The 15,253-nt window shown below is 35.3% G+C and overlaps 3 protein-coding genes across 4 annotated transcripts; 2 read left to right on the top strand and 1 right to left on the bottom strand.

Annotated features, from left to right (window-relative positions):
• Positions 1 to 757: 757 nt before the first annotated feature.
• vimar (visceral mesodermal armadillo-repeats) lies at positions 758 to 3,209 on the top strand. The gene is made up of 2 exons (XM_040721059.2): positions 758 to 1,666; positions 1,951 to 3,209. Exons 1-2 carry the CDS (start codon positions 932 to 934, stop codon positions 3,133 to 3,135), a joined length of 1,920 nt encoding a protein of 639 aa, XP_040576993.1. The 5' UTR covers positions 758 to 931; the 3' UTR covers positions 3,136 to 3,209.
• Positions 3,126 to 5,489, bottom strand: MED30 (Mediator complex subunit 30). 2 transcript variants are annotated; one of them, XM_040721063.2, is made up of 3 exons: positions 5,345 to 5,489; positions 3,739 to 4,120; positions 3,126 to 3,676 (listed from the first exon to the last, which is right to left on the bottom strand). In XM_040721063.2, the coding sequence occupies exons 1-3, from the start codon at positions 5,402 to 5,404 to the stop codon at positions 3,240 to 3,242; spliced, it is 879 nt and encodes a 292-aa protein (XP_040576997.1). In that variant the 5' UTR covers positions 5,405 to 5,489; the 3' UTR covers positions 3,126 to 3,239. The 2 variants fall into 2 exon arrangements, with proteins under 2 accessions (XP_040576997.1, XP_040576998.1); XM_040721064.2 differs by lacking the exon at positions 5,345 to 5,489 and adding an exon at positions 5,003 to 5,144.
• XNP (ATRX chromatin remodeler XNP) lies at positions 5,478 to 11,381 on the top strand. Its single transcript, XM_040721058.2, has 2 exons — positions 5,478 to 6,221; positions 6,282 to 11,381. Exons 1-2 carry the CDS (start codon positions 5,699 to 5,701, stop codon positions 10,880 to 10,882), a joined length of 5,124 nt encoding a protein of 1,707 aa, XP_040576992.1. The 5' UTR covers positions 5,478 to 5,698; the 3' UTR covers positions 10,883 to 11,381.
• The last annotated feature ends 3,872 nt before the right edge of the window (positions 11,382 to 15,253 follow it).

The raw sequence follows: 15,253 nt of genomic DNA, 5'->3' as shown, positions 1-15,253 counted from the left end.
TGGATAAATAGGTGATAATTATCGATGGATGAAAGTAGTGTGAACTCTAAAAGGACAAAGGAATATGGTACAATATCTTTTTTTAGGCGTGTGCTTATTTTGACTAAAGTGCAAAATAATTTTCTCATATTAGCAAAGTAAATTTAAACTTTATCAATTCATATCTTAGCCAATTCTAAAGATATTTATATATTTTTTTAAATTTATTATTTCAATGACATAGATATGTATTTTTAATTTAACAGAATTTCATAATAAAGCACATCAATATATTATGATGCACTTTCACTGAAGATAAAATGGAGCTAATTCATATTTCAATCAAACTTTGGAAAAAAAATTAGTCCATTTTTTATCAGAATTAAGTTGGATATTTGTAGCTTAGTTATTGATTGAAAAAAGTGTTCAAAAGGTGGTTATTACCTATTAGTACTGCACCATGATTTTGAACTCATGTTACTTCAGTATGAAGTTGATTTGCCTTCGCTCATATGTAGAAATTGTTTAAGATACAAATTGTGTAATTAATAGTGTATATTATGAATATTAAATGTGCTTCATTATAAAAATTTCGTTAAATTAAAAATATATAAATACATTTCCTTTTTTGAATATGCGAAGATTCTTCTGCACTTCCGTAAAGCACAATAAAAGAGCATGTATGAGTGTTGTCTGATATACGGCCGGCCGCATGAAATGAGATTTATGAATTATGAATTTGGTTGTTATATTTTATATAATAGATGGAGCTTGAGTTGCTGTTTTCTTCTCTTTCTTCAGCTTTTTTCTTTCTCTCCAAAGTGCCGGCCGGGCGGCCGGCTTACCTTCTACTCTTTCTCTTTTTCATTCATGAATTGGAGCACTCGACTGAACTTGAGATTGGATTACTTCAAGTTATTAATTAATCATTTTGGCTTTTGACCAAGCTCTAATGGAGGAATTGTCGGATCTTTTAAATCTCCTTGGCTCTGCTGTAGGTCGGGCACTTCAAGGAGAGGAGAATGTGGAGGAATTGGATGGGAAGCTCGTGGAGGCGCACTCTTTTTTGAAACGCCTGAGTTGTGTGCCGGATGAAGGAGAACCTGACCGCTCTCGTAGTTCCGAACTCTTGTCCGCCTCCTCACTCCAAGAGGACCAAGCAGATAAGCTCATTGAACTCTGTAAAGACACTCTCTCGCATGAGGATGTGGGGGAGTCCTCCAAGAAGTTGGGTGCTCAACTCCTGGTGGAGATTGCAAGAACAAATACGGGACGTCGAATCATGCGGACAACAGGCCTGGTTCCGACTCTCTCCGCTGTCCTGGAATCCAATTGTCCTTTAGAAACTGCAGTACAAATCTGTCGTGTTCTGGGTAATCTCTCCTATGAATCCGATGAGGGACGACACCAAATCCTCGCACATTCAGATTGTCTCATTCATCTTCACCACCTAGCTAAAAATTCGGATAAGTCCCAAGACCCGGGGCAAAGACTCCCCGTCATCCTACCAAGATTTCTACTTAATTTTACGTCCTCAAACTGTCCTGAATTTGCTGAAAAAATAGCAGAGATCGGCTTTATTGATACCATCGTACAAAATGTATTATCCACCACAACCAACGACGCAGTATTTAATAGCTCATTAGTTTTTTTTGTTTGTATTTGTGAAGGTCCAACAGTTATTAAGGTGATTATCATTTTCGGATCTTTTTACATCATGAGTAAGGTTGTGCAAATTGTCGAAATCCTCGTGAGCATATATTTAAAAAAATACCTTATTAATTACTTCTTCCTATTTTGAAAATTCAAACGTATTAGTGAGGAATGAGCACCATAGTGAATTATGTCTGTAGATTTTATGTCGTGTTACAAACATATTATAATTTTCACTCGTATTTAGACAATTTTCACATCCCTAATCATGAGTAATTTGTTTATATATATATATATTTTTTTTTTTTTAATGATTAGATATTCCATGATCAAGCGGATATTACTCCTGCCATCACTCATATACTAAATCATACCACAAGTCCAGAAGTGACCGAAGTTGCTCTCGAACTCATACGCTTCCTTGTTGTGGACTCGGATTTATCGTTAAAACTATCAAAGAGTGGCCTATGTACAACAATAGTTGAGCGAGTTCTTGGACGCTGGAGGTCTCAAGAATTTTCAGTACATCGCGCTAAAGGATGTAACATGTTGATCAATATTATGAGTCATGCTGATTCTATGAAGTACCTTTATGCTCTTGACAATGGGCATTTGAAGGATAAATTTCTGGAATGGCTAGAGGATGATGGAATTGAAATGAAGCTAAAAGTGACTGCGGCTCTCGCTATAGGTAACTTTGCTTGTAGTGAGGAAAATTCTGTTACTCTTGTTCAAAATGGAACTTCCAAACTTCTCATCCGTCTACTTTGTAAACATCAAAATCCTGTAAAAGATTTAGAGATCCAGCATGCTCTCCTAGGTTCTCTGAGAAACTTGACTGTGAATCCTGGAAGTCGCACTCAACTCTTAAATGAGGGTCTCTTGGAACCCTGTATTGCCTTAACAGAAAGTTTGTCTCCCATTCCTTCCTATTCTGTTATATCCAAACTCGTTCCTGTTATTAGATTATTAGTGGATGGAAGTAAAACGGCTTCTCTACGGATAGGGGAAGATAGGTCCCTTCTTAGCAAATATACTGAGTGGGGCTCAGAAGACAATCAGTGGCTTAAATCCGCCTCTGGTCGTTTGCTTGCTACCCTTGTGAAGAATTCACAATCAGTGGAAGTAATGAAAAATGTGGTCGAGGTAGGAGGCATGCCTCTTATCACCATGATGCTGATTTCTCACCACCAGAAAATGCTTAACGAATCCCTCATCACACTTGTTCTTATGGCCAATGTTTTACCTAAGGATATTGTTGTGTCACAACTTTACACAGACTTAATTATTAACGGAATCAAGTCTTCTCTGACAGAGTCCGAGCATCCTGTAAAAGTGAAGAAAAATGCTCTGACCCTTGTGAGCAGTCTTCTAAAGGTTCGTCCTGAGCAATTTAAATCCATGTTGAAAGATCTAAACTTCTTAGAAGCTCTTGAGCATGAATCCATCAAAGATCTAAGTGAAGCAATCCAATTGAGAGACTCCATTGAAAATGATTGTTAACAAATCTTACAACTTTATATTTATAAACATATAAATTTTATTATATTTTTTTTTAATAAAAGTGTAGATCTATATTTATATATATACTCATTCATAAGTTATCATCATTCGTCCCTCATTGCCAACATGGTGTTGATTTCCCATATGATGTTCCTCATTTGATCAATGATTTCCTTTATATGCCTATTCCGCATCACCAGTTGCTGAGATAGTTCATTATGCTCATCAAAAGCCTGTCTGAAAGACTCTCCTCTCTTTTTTTCAAGCTCAGCCTTAATGTCTCTCTCGTCTTTAATGGGAATAAGAGCTTCCATTTGCGTGTACTCCATCCCAAGTGTGTTTTCTTGACACTTTTCCCAACAAACTTTGAGCCTTTTAAAGAGTTGAACAATCCCTTTGAGAACTTCCTGAAGTCTTTGTTGTTTTTCCAAAGTTTGTCGATCCCTATCTTGAAAATTTGAGCCCACAGGTGGCTGTAGAGACTTGAGATAGCTGAATACATCCTGGATCCTACTCACAATCTCTTGAACGGTTTCTTGGCCTATAATAAAGGGGCAAGCAGTAGACGTATTATTATAATTATAGCAGGCATTCTTGATTTACCTATGCGACAAACTGTGGCTGTATTAATTTCTTTAGTCTGTTGCTGCTGTGGGGGTTGAGATGGTGGCTGTTGTGTTGGGATATTCCCGGTGGATGAAGGAGGTGGAGTACCTGAATGGGGAGGCATGGCCTGAGATTTATCATCTTCCATACCTCCCATCATTCCTCCTCCTCCATAGTTTGTGTTACCCATTGGGGCACGTGGTGATCCTTGCATACGAGAGCCTCCATACACTCCGCCTCCATGATTCGGACTCATAATTCTTCCAGGTGTTGGAGAACGAACATAGGGATTATTATTCCCCAAAGATGGTTGTTGTTGTTGCTGAGACATTCCGAGTTGTATTCTCAAGAGTAGTCTGTACTTTGTATTTATATGAGTCTATTATACAACAATTCAATTAATAATTATTCATTAAACCATCCTTAAATTCATAACTATTAATTAATTGAGATATGAAATGAAGAGAGGAGACCACTAATCAGTAATCAATAAGTAATATTTTATAATACTAGCCTACTACGGGTATGTAACAGTCTACTCGATTACCCGGCATTATCTTAACTTTATTATAAAATAATTTATTATATTATTTTTACTTCAGTAGGGAGTAAAGAATGTTTTGTTTTGTTTTATTTTTCCACAGGTCTTGAGCGAAGCTGTTGTTGTTGTCTGTTTATGAATAGACTGTAGCGTCATCTATATGTGAATTCAATAATTCAAGTATTGGCTGGTCTAGCTGAAGGACTCAAGGGAGTCCTTCATCTGAATTAAAGTCAGTATAAATCAACTAAAACTTTTAGAAATAAACCTTGCCTTTAGAATTACTTGAAAAAGTACGTGTAGTATTTTCATGAGTACATTGCCTCTTGCATTATTTATTTAAAGTAGCTGACTCTACGTACTATGAACTCAAAAAGGGTATTATAAAGGTTTTGGATTATAATATTAATATATATAAATCAAGCACTTCAATTCTATGTATATTGTATTCAATATCTATTGATAGAGTAATATTTTTTCTATAATATCTAAATAATTAATAGTTCACTATAAGAAAAATACAGAGGGTCTTAAGTTTTTTTAAATGTTTCCTTTCCTTTTTGACAGTCGAGGTTGATGGGAGTGAATAAAAAAGTTAGTTGTGTACAACACCACTAATTAAGTCTGAACTATGTGCTAACAACCTGCTTGGTCTAACCACCGGGAATTTAGGTATAATTTGTACCTAAAGCGTATAATCATAATATTAATATATAATACCGAATACGAAGTGCCTCTGGAGGTTGTGGCCCTCGTTCCCCCATATATAGGGCAGGGAGCACTATATAGATGAAGAGTGCACTACTTTTCAGAAAAATACATAGGTTGGCATTAACCAGGGACAATCATCTTTAGTAAATCTACGTGGCGTTTGATTGGATAAAAGATTATAGTTAGATATACTAAAAATGATTGTTTGTCAACCTATGTATTTTCTGAAAAGAAGTGATCTCTCCATGGATATAGTCCTCCCTGTATAGGGTAAAGATTTAATATAGGGAGAGGTGACTATATACGAGGAAGTCATCAAATTTCCATCAAGAAATTTAAATTCTACTTTACTCTGAGCTTGGATTTTTCCCATGTTCTACTGAGTTTTGCCGCGATATTAGCGCTGTACATCTTCAGACCAGTTGTGCCGGCCGGACGTTAAACAGTCCCAGAAATGTTTGCGGTATATGAACATGAGGTTTCGTGTTTTTGTTTGGAGAGAACAATGACGTAATGAAAGCTACATATAATATTGATATTCTATTGTCGATTATTATTGTAATTGGTATCGCCTTGGCCTGGAATGATACATAGCTACACTGATCATTCCATTTAGCTCATATTACTTAAAAATACAATACAAAACAAAATTGAAAATCAAACATAGGAATCAATGTTGTAAAATTATTAATTTAGTTTAACTCGATGGATTCCGTGATAAGAGGATCCTCTTCGGCATCGCCCTCCTCTTGTAGCTTGAATCCAAGTTCTCTTTCTGATGCAGAATACTTTGGTTCTCTCGGCGAAGACGAACTTTCGACCCTTCACGGAAGCTCGCACTCTGAGTATACTTCCTGCTTCACTTGTTTCACCAAGTTTCATATAACATTCCTCTCGCGCCATCCTCTTCTCGCAGTGCCCGTTTGCAACCCCTGTAAACAATTCTATTCATCGCAGACCTGGAAGCTCTACCCCGAAATATCCTCTTTTGAACGTTGTAGATCATGTGCCAAGGATAGTTTCAAACTTATTCTCTGTAAAAGGTCCGGCTGCTACAACGCATTTTGTACCAATTGCTTAGAAAAGAACGTTGGAGAAGTCTTACAATACAATAAATCCTCTTGGAACTGTCTTGTCTGTGACAAATCCCAAATCCTCTCCGCACAAGCTAAATATTTCTCCATATTCAACTATTGGAGGGAAAAACACGATCACAAACTCTACTTAGGTAACATTACAATAACATTCACTTTATCACATTGCTATGATTCGATTTGTATTCCTTTAGATCCCATCACCAAGTCGTTTACCTCTTCAAAAGAAGTTCAAATCCAGTATAAAGAGTCTCTCTTTTGGGAGTATGAGCTATGGAAGAAACTTTGTGAGAAGGATTCCAAGCCCTCACCTTCCATTATAAAAAATACGGGGAATAAATTATTAAATATTCATAGAAGTACTTTAAAAAAAATAAAAGACATCATTCTTCATTTAAAAAGTGAAATGGATGTTATTCCTTCTGCAGCTTCAGAGAAAAGTATAGAAAACGATAACAACAAGAGGGATGACGATGAAATTAGTATTTGTAGCTCTACCACACCCATAACTTCCATGCCTCCATACGTAAAAATACTATATAACGACAATGAAAATACAAAAGAAACTCAGCCGGTAGCCTCTAAAGATGGTCAAGTCAAAATACAATATGACACCAATGAAAATACAAACGAAACGCAGACAGGATCCTCTGAAGATTGTCAAATCTCCATACAAATACAAAATAACCCAAATAAGAATACGAATGAAACTCAGTCGGCGGAGACTTCCAAAGAGTCTCAAAACTCCTTAAATAAGAATATCAGTGATTATACATCTAATGAAAACAGTTTAATCATTCATGAGATATTTAAGAAAGAATTGAAAATATCGCTTAAGCCGGTTCAAGAATCCATTTTAAAAGAAATTAAAGAAAAAGGACATTTCAAAATAAGCAAATTACAAAAAAAAAAGTTTGATGCAGAGTATGCAGCAATTTCTCGCCTATGTAATTTTAAGAATATTAGTTCGTACGAAAGTAAGATCGGTTCTTCTCCTAAATGTAAAAGCACAATGAAATCAAGGAAGACTAAAGATGGAAAGAAAAAAGAGAAGGAGGCTCCAAATATCGAAGAAATAGAGTTAGATGATAGTGATGAATCAGATACTGGGTTTAATATATCGGATTCCCATAAAATATCTGCTAAGAGAACTATTTTTTCCTCTTCTGATGACGACGGTGATGATGATGTAATGTCCTTGTGTAGTGAAAGTGATGAAAAAATGTCGTCTGAGAATAAAAAAGTTGAATCTCGTGCCATGAAGTCAGAAAAAAGAAAACACGAAAGCTTACCCAATTTTATGACCATGAGTCTGGGGCAAAAAGATAATAACCAAAATAGTTATAGCTCCACTGATGATGATGATGATGATGATAACGAGGAAAAAAGGCCAAAGAAAAAACGTAGGATAATTGAATTGTTATCAGACGACTCTGATGAAAATAATATTGTACAAGATAAGAGTATGCCCAGTGGTTCTTCAAGCTCCACAAGTGTGTCAAGTGATTCATATGCATCTGACGCTGATTCCCTTACACCTTATAGTTCTAAAAAAAAAGGTAAAAGAATCAAATCCGCTAAAAAATCCTCTGATACTGACGAAGGTACCCCTAATAAAGGAAGGAAAAAGCTCCACAAAATCATCAAGGATCACAAACTCTCGGAAATGTCAAAGGAAGCTGCTGAAATTGAGCGTGAAAGGAGAAAGCGCATGGAAGAAAAATTGAAAATGTATCAAAAAGAATTTGTAGATTCTGTCAAATCTTCCGAAATTATAGAAGATTTGATTCTTGACTTTGATCCAGAAACGAAAGAGAAACGAGTTGAGTTAGATAAGGAATTAGTAAAACAATTAAAACCTCATCAAGCTGATGGGATTAAATTTATGTGGAACTCTGTTTTTGAGTCTAAAGATGATGTCCTCGCATGCAAGTATCCAGGGGGAGCAATTTTGGCGCACTGTATGGGTCTGGGAAAGACTCTTCAAACAATTGCATTAATTCATACTGTCTTAACAAATTTTCCTGAACATATCACAAAGGTTCTAGTCATTTGTCCTGTCAATACTGTTAAGAACTGGAAAGATGAGTTTGATAAATGGTGTAAGGACAGTCTAGAATTAGACGTATATGAACTTAGTGGAGACAAAGGAAACGATGATCGGACTGATCGATTGAATTATTGGCTAAAGGAGGGAGGAGTATTAATTATAGGATATGATATGTTTAGGAACCTTACTACCAGTGCGAGTAGGAAGTTAAATAAAAGACAAAAGGGCATAATTCTTCGATCTTTAGTCGATCCTGGCCCTGACCTTGTTGTTTGTGATGAAGGGCATGTTTTAAAGAACAGAAATAGTGCTCTTAATAAATCAATAAACAAAATAGGAACCAAACGTCGCATCATTCTTACGGGAACGCCTCTACAAAACAATCTCTCAGAATATTTCGCTATGGTTAATTTTGTGAAACCCAATCTTTTAGGTTCTTACAAAGAATTTAAGAATCGGTTTGTAAATCCTATTCAAAATGGACAGCACTCTGATTCTACAGATGACGATGTGAGAGTTATGAAAAAAAGATCATTTATTCTGAGTGATTTGTTGAAAGGATGTCTTCAGAGGCTGGATTATAATGTTCTTGTCCCATATCTTCAACCCAAATATGAATACGTCTTGTGCATTAATTTGAGTGATCTTCAAAAGAAATTGTATATGTATTACTTGGAAAACTTTGCCAGGGCGGGCCGAGTAGTAGGTGGAAGCAAAATGGTTGGCGGGAAAAAGGGTGGATTATTCAACGATGTTACGATTTTAAGTCATATTTGGAATCATCCAATTGTGTTATTATCAGCAAAAGAAAGACACGCCATGAAAAATTTGATTCATGACGACGAAGAGGACATGAATCAATTTATTGATGATGGGTCAGCTGAGGAAAGTGAAACTTCTTCTTCAAGTGATTCTGACATTGAGATTTTAGATAAAAATGAGAAAATAGTAACTCGTCAAATTAAAGAAGAAACTGGCGAAGCCCTTTTAAAAGGGATTGAGAGTGAGCAAAGTTCCTCCTCCAATGATTGGTGGTCACAATTCTTGAAGAATGAAGAAGATCTGCAAGATATATCTCATAGTCCGAAAATGACTCTCCTTATGGAAATTTTGAAAAATGCGGATATTTTAGGCGACAAAACCCTAGTCTTTTCTCAATCACTATTGTCTTTGGATATGATTGAAACCTTTTTATCTAAAATGAATGAGTATTTCCTTGAATCAGACAAGGAAAAAATACCAGAATGTCTGAAGCCCTTCATTAGACCCTGGATACAAGAAAGAAATTACTTCCGTATGGATGGTTCAACTCCACCTCATGTCCGAAAGAAGTGGTGCAATTACTTTAACAAGACCTCAAATAAAGAAATGAAATTGTTTCTTATATCAACAAAAGCAGGGGGCTTAGGAATCAACTTGGTAGCTGCTAACCGAGTGATCATCTTCGATGCGTCCTGGAATCCCGCTCATGATCTACAGTCCATTTTCCGTGTTTATCGTTTTGGTCAAACAAAACCTGTATATATATATAGATTTTTAGCCAAAGGTACAATGGAAGAAAAAATATATGATCGCCAAGTGACAAAACAATCTCTTTCAGCTCGAGTTGTCGATGAGCAACAAATAGAAAGACATTTTTCAATGAATGAATTGACTGAATTGTACACATTTAAGGATCAGGACTTGGACGAAGAGCGCCCTGTTCCAAAAGTCCCAATTGATAATGTTTTTGCTGAAATTTTAAGTAAATATCCAGAAAAAATTTGGAAATATCATGATCATGATTCCCTACTAGAGAATCAAGTGGATGAAAATTTGACAGAAGATGAGAGAAAAGCGGCTTGGGAGGAATATGAAAATGAGCGAAAAGGAATTTTTATGAATACAAACTTTAATCTTCCAAATATTAACTCCTTTGGGACTCCAATTTCTTCCATGGATAAAAATACTCTCCTTCAAATGCAGGAAGCTTATCGGCGGCAAAATCAACTATTGAATAACACCTCCGCGATTTCAACGCCTTCGGTGGATAAAACGGCTCTTATTCAACTGCAAGAGGATAATCGGCGGCAAACCCCACAATTCAATGATAAAACATCCATGGCTTCAATGTCTTTGATAAATGAAATGGTTTTCCATCAAATTAAAGAGGCTTACCGCCGGCAAAATCCACGGTTGAATGATGATGCAATTACCATGGCAACTCGTCAATATATATTACAAATGCAAACTCGAACTAAAGCTCTTCAAAATATTTATTCTCCTAATATTCAAAGAAATCCAATTCCTTCTACATCCATTGCCTCAGTACAGAATAAAAATCATAATTTATCTATGGCAAGTAGTGGAGTATCTGTTTCTATCGATAATGTAAGAAACCCGCCTAACAAAAACAAATCCGCTTTATTAAAAAGCAGCGAGGAGAATCAAGTCCATAATAACAAAAAATTAATAATTGAGAAGATAGGAGGGAATTTGATTAACGGTAACAATGTGATTCCAATTGAGGATATTGTAGAAATAGAAGATACCCCCAATAACAATTCATTTCCAATTGAGGGCATCACAGAGAAAGTAGCTACCGACAATAATAAATATAATGCTTCAAGCGAAGATATCGTAGAGATAACACCCATCGATAATAACAAATCCCTTTCAATCGAAAAAAACGGAGGGAAACAGATTCAGGAAGTAGTAATTGATGAAAATGGAGATAACTCCAAAAATAGTGAACTCTCAAAGTAATTTATCTCAATATGTTTCGATGATGTTTGCTACCTATGTTAGCAATGTCTGAATGAGTCTTTCGATTATAGGGGGTTGTCATTAAATACCTACCACAAAGTATAGTAATTGTTATTTCATTTATATTTTGTAATTATTTTTTTTTGTGTTTTGAAATTTATGATATTTACTGCGCCCCGTGTTCCTATTCGTATTTATCTCCTTTATGCGATTTTTTTTTTCATTTGAAAAAGTAGACATTTTTTATTGACGTTTTTGTAGAATATATGTATGATTTATATTTTTTGGGATCTCTCGAGGTATGTTATGTAGTTGCCTCAAGGACGAATTGTTCTATCCTAGCAAAAATGTTAAGCCTTCCCACACTAAAGAAACATTGTTTCTTACTAGCCATTTTTATTTTTTATGGAAGTATTCATACTTGAGATGTACATACTGGCTCCTCCGTTTAAAATGCAACACTTTTTGAAAATTAAAAAAATTGTTATATTTAAAAAAATATCATCAAGTTTAATTCATAAATACAATGAAGGGACACATTATTTACATTATGAATCAATATAAACGCCTTTGGTCTTAATGACCAGTTCAAGCCTAGTGCAGAGCTTGGCATAGCAGTTCTGTACAAAGCTCGGCTCTAGGTTGGCTCAAGCAGTGATGGCAGCGGCCTTCAGTTGGTACTTAGTTATGTATCAGATTCCCAAAAGTTCCCTTTGAGGTGACCAAAAATACCAAGGTCCAGAGGGGAACAGTCGGGGGAAGCCGAGAGTCTTGCTTTTCAAGCTTGTTGAGGAGGATTTTGCATCGGGTCACACACTTTATTCTATACAAAGACTTCAAACCCTAACGAGGAGTTCCTTTTTAGGCATTATGGCTTAAGTCTTACTTCACCAAGTGGCACATTGGGGTCTGGCTGCTCTTACATTCCTCTGCCTTTAATGGTAGCTTCAAATGCCTCAACCTATTCTTTTGGCCTTGATATGCATCTTGTGGAAGCTTTTGGTGTGCATCTCGTGGTCATCTAGTTCACAGTTGAGAGGTTACAAACGAGCACTTTAGATATTGATTTTGCGCGCACAGATAGCTCCAGAATTGTAGCTCTGCGTTGTTCCATGTTTTTGGATATGACTCTCTTAATTATCGGTTGACTGCTTATTTTTTGTGTTCAATTTTTTTGAATAAGTTATTACTGTTAAACATCGAAATATAACAAATAGGACAAGGCACCCCATTTAAAAAAGTGTTGTATTTTATGGGCCTGTATATGGGATAGGGATTATTAGTGTGAAAAACCAAACAATCAGCCTATTTGATTTAAAGAAATCCTCAATTGTCAACATATTTTCAACGAATAGGCCTGGTTGGGCCTACTCTACTTAAATTTAAACACCGAAATTATAAAGGCACTGCATTTATGCTCACTTAAAATGTGTAATTGACTTAAGTTTAATTCGAGTTGGTGCAACTCGTTTAATGTAGTTTTTATATTATTAATCTTATCATAGGCAGTGTACAATAATTTAAAAACGAACATTGTAATAAATTATAGATTGGTACTCTCTCGAACACTTTTTGCCAGCATGGAGAATTGCCTGGCATCTACACAAAATTTCAAATTGGATAATACATCTACATATATCGAGGATCGATTAGATAAATCCGAAATATTTCAAATTTAGACTAGAGCAAGTAGCAAGAATTTGAATTAAGCTATGAAATTATGACGACATACGTCACTTAATTGCAAGTCTAGTTCGGCGCAAATAACAAAGAAAAAAGAAGGATAGCTAGTGTTGAGTCATTATTTAATACTCAAGTTCCGTCCAGTTCAGTGTCCAGTCCTGCATATCATTCCTAAGACTGGTAAGTTCCGTCCTAGTTGAGTCATTCAACTTTAATTCTTCCTTCTTAATCAGTTCTTGTACTGTCAGTCTAAAGGCCGGTCCTAGGACTGGAATGAATACAGCATTAACGATAGCCCCAACCATTTTTCCTTTTCTAACCTTAAAACTGTTATTGTTCTATATATTTTGCTCATATCTAATAGTGAATGTTTTGCCGCCTTTTTATGTATTTATAATAACTTATAGATAGGGTTGTAAATCCTAAGCATTATTAGGGCACGAGTTATGTTGTTGTTGACAAGCTGAAGAGGGGTTTTAATATTCTAAAGCTGTATCATTTTTATCTCATTCTTAAGGAGAGAACATCTAAGTATAAAGTGTAACTATGAGTGTTTTTTGCTGATGAATGACGGAGAGTAACGCTGAGGTTTTGTTGGAGAGATATAAGCATAAGACCCTGTTGGACTCAGAGTGGAACTGAGGATCGGAAGCGGAATAATAACTGCCTATGCCCTAGCTTGGTATGGATTGGGACTTGTATTGTTTTCCTTCATTTCATAGCTACTTGCAGCTAATTTAATGAAACGTAAAGGAAACTAAGCTCCTCCTCTCATCACAAACAATATTCAAATTGCCAGGGTTAGATTGCTTTATATATATATATATATATTACTAAAATATTTGCGATTTACAACCTTGAGATTTTTGAAGAGCGCGATGAGAAGGTGGGGCAAGCGATGTAGTACCTATTACTGGATTAAGACCCTTTTTAACATCAACTGCCTGTTAAATGTAAATGAATTACTGCTTTAAAGACCTTACCTTCTACATTTAAAATAACATTTAATGTAGGGTAAATATTATAATCATATTTGAATACATACTTTATTTTATATTTTATGATGCATTTTTAAACCAATCTACACAAAAGATGGGCTAGAATTATTCTTTCAGAGGGAAATGTAAAAACACATAAAACTCCTTTTCTAATAGCTTAACTCTGAGTTTTCCCTACAAAAATCCCATCATTTTTTACAAGTAGGTACGAGCAAAACTATAGTTTTAAAACAAAGAAGGGAGATATATTGCCTTACGATTTCGTATAATACCACACATAACCTTGTTAGAAGTACTGAACCCCACCAATTTCATACATTTATGGAACCCTTCTTAATTGGTAAAGTTGAGCATGTCATTACAAATCATAATAGTTGGGTGTGTGTCTTGATTCGAATTTCTTCTAATGAAAATTATGTCATTATATTGTTAAATTCAATTAAAAACTTGGATTGTTATATAATAATTGTTCCTAAAGGACTCAAGGTATAAAACGGATAGATAAACAATCTACGACAACAACAAAAATATAAGGGAAAGAAAGTCCTCATCTAGACCAGGGGAAGGCAACCTTTGAGACATGGAGTCAATGTATGTGCCTCTATCAACAATAATGGTATAAAATACACACAAACTACGGGAATATGTTCTAATTTACGCGTGCCAGTGAATATGCCTCTGTATGTTCAACAGTGGTACGTGTGCCATAGGTTGCCGACCCCTGATCTACACTCTACAGCTATTGCACCGACTGATATATATATATATATAGTTGTTGTTCTCTGAGGATTCATGATTTCAAATGTTATTTTTTATAAAATAGTTGTTATTTTGTTTCACTATCTTATTGATTTCTAAGATTATTTTGAGTTCTAATGATGTCGGAGTTGGGCTCTTGTACCAAATAAGGCTGATTAAATTTTCCACAACATCTTGAGTAAATCTTACAATGAAATTGAGGAAAAATCCTTCATCAATACGATTAATATCTTTTGGAAATTTAAACATTTTCATAGGCGATAAGCCAGGAAAGTTTTTAGTCGAAGTTGATCTACGTATAATTACAATACACGTTACCATTATGAAAAATATATTCCAATAAATATGTATTAGCTAATTATGATAAATAATTAAATTAAGACGACAAAGTATTACATAAATTGTTCAATCTTTCCCTTGAGTTCTTTATATGTACCTAATATATTTGAAATCAGAAATCATGTTTCAGATCTTTTTTTTATTATGCCAGTCTGCAAGGTGCTAGTGTGTAGCAAATTGTGGATATACGAAGGGTCCAATTAAAGGACACTGCTGTGTCTATACTTAGAGGTATTCCTAGGTACACTGGCGGAGTCTATAGACCTTCTAAGAATTCACAAGTTTACTCTTTTCATCGTCAAGACGATGTTTTTATTACAAAAATTTGGACAAGGTCAGAAAGAGTAAAAAAAAAGGGCTAAATCGATGAATTTTGAATCTAGAATTCCGTGTATAAACATTGAGTCATTCCATTGACTATTCCCCTTGGAAGAATAAGGGATCTGCAACAAGAATGTTGCCTTAGAGGAATCTCCCCCCCCCCCCCCCTAATGGAGTAGTTGGGATTTGTCCGTAGCTTGTGTAGGTACCTAATATCCAGGATATGTGTTTAATTTAGAATTACTTGTGTGTTTTGGTCTTTTCAATTTTT

The sequence above is a fragment of the Lepeophtheirus salmonis genome, chromosome 11, assembly GCF_016086655.4.
Source record: "Lepeophtheirus salmonis chromosome 11, UVic_Lsal_1.4, whole genome shotgun sequence".
In the NCBI taxonomy this organism is placed as follows: domain Eukaryota; kingdom Metazoa; phylum Arthropoda; class Copepoda; order Siphonostomatoida; family Caligidae; genus Lepeophtheirus; species Lepeophtheirus salmonis.
Note: the sequence above shows the minus strand (reverse complement) of the source record. Positions and strands in the feature narration are given on the sequence as shown.

Bases quoted from the DNA above. Each gene is read 5' to 3' on its own strand.
- vimar (XM_040721059.2), top strand. From the start codon at position 932: ATGGAGGAATTGTCGGATCTTTTAAATCTCCTTGGCTCTGCTGTAGGT. The intron at 1,667-1,950 runs GTGATTATCATT...TTTAATGATTAG, and splicing joins AAGGTCCAACAGTTATTAAG to ATATTCCATGATCAAGCGGA.
- MED30 (XM_040721063.2), bottom strand. From the start codon at position 5,404: ATGTACAGCGCTAATATCGCGGCAAAACTCAGTAGAACATGGGAAAAA. The intron at 4,121-5,344 runs GTAAAGTAGAAT...GTTGTATAATAG, and splicing joins GGGAAAAATCCAAGCTCAGA to ACTCATATAAATACAAAGTA. The intron at 3,677-3,738 runs GTAAATCAAGAA...CCTTTATTATAG, and splicing joins AGCCACAGTTTGTCGCATAG to GCCAAGAAACCGTTCAAGAG.
- XNP (XM_040721058.2), top strand. From the start codon at position 5,699: ATGGATTCCGTGATAAGAGGATCCTCTTCGGCATCGCCCTCCTCTTGT. The intron at 6,222-6,281 runs GTAACATTACAA...GTATTCCTTTAG, and splicing joins CGATCACAAACTCTACTTAG to ATCCCATCACCAAGTCGTTT.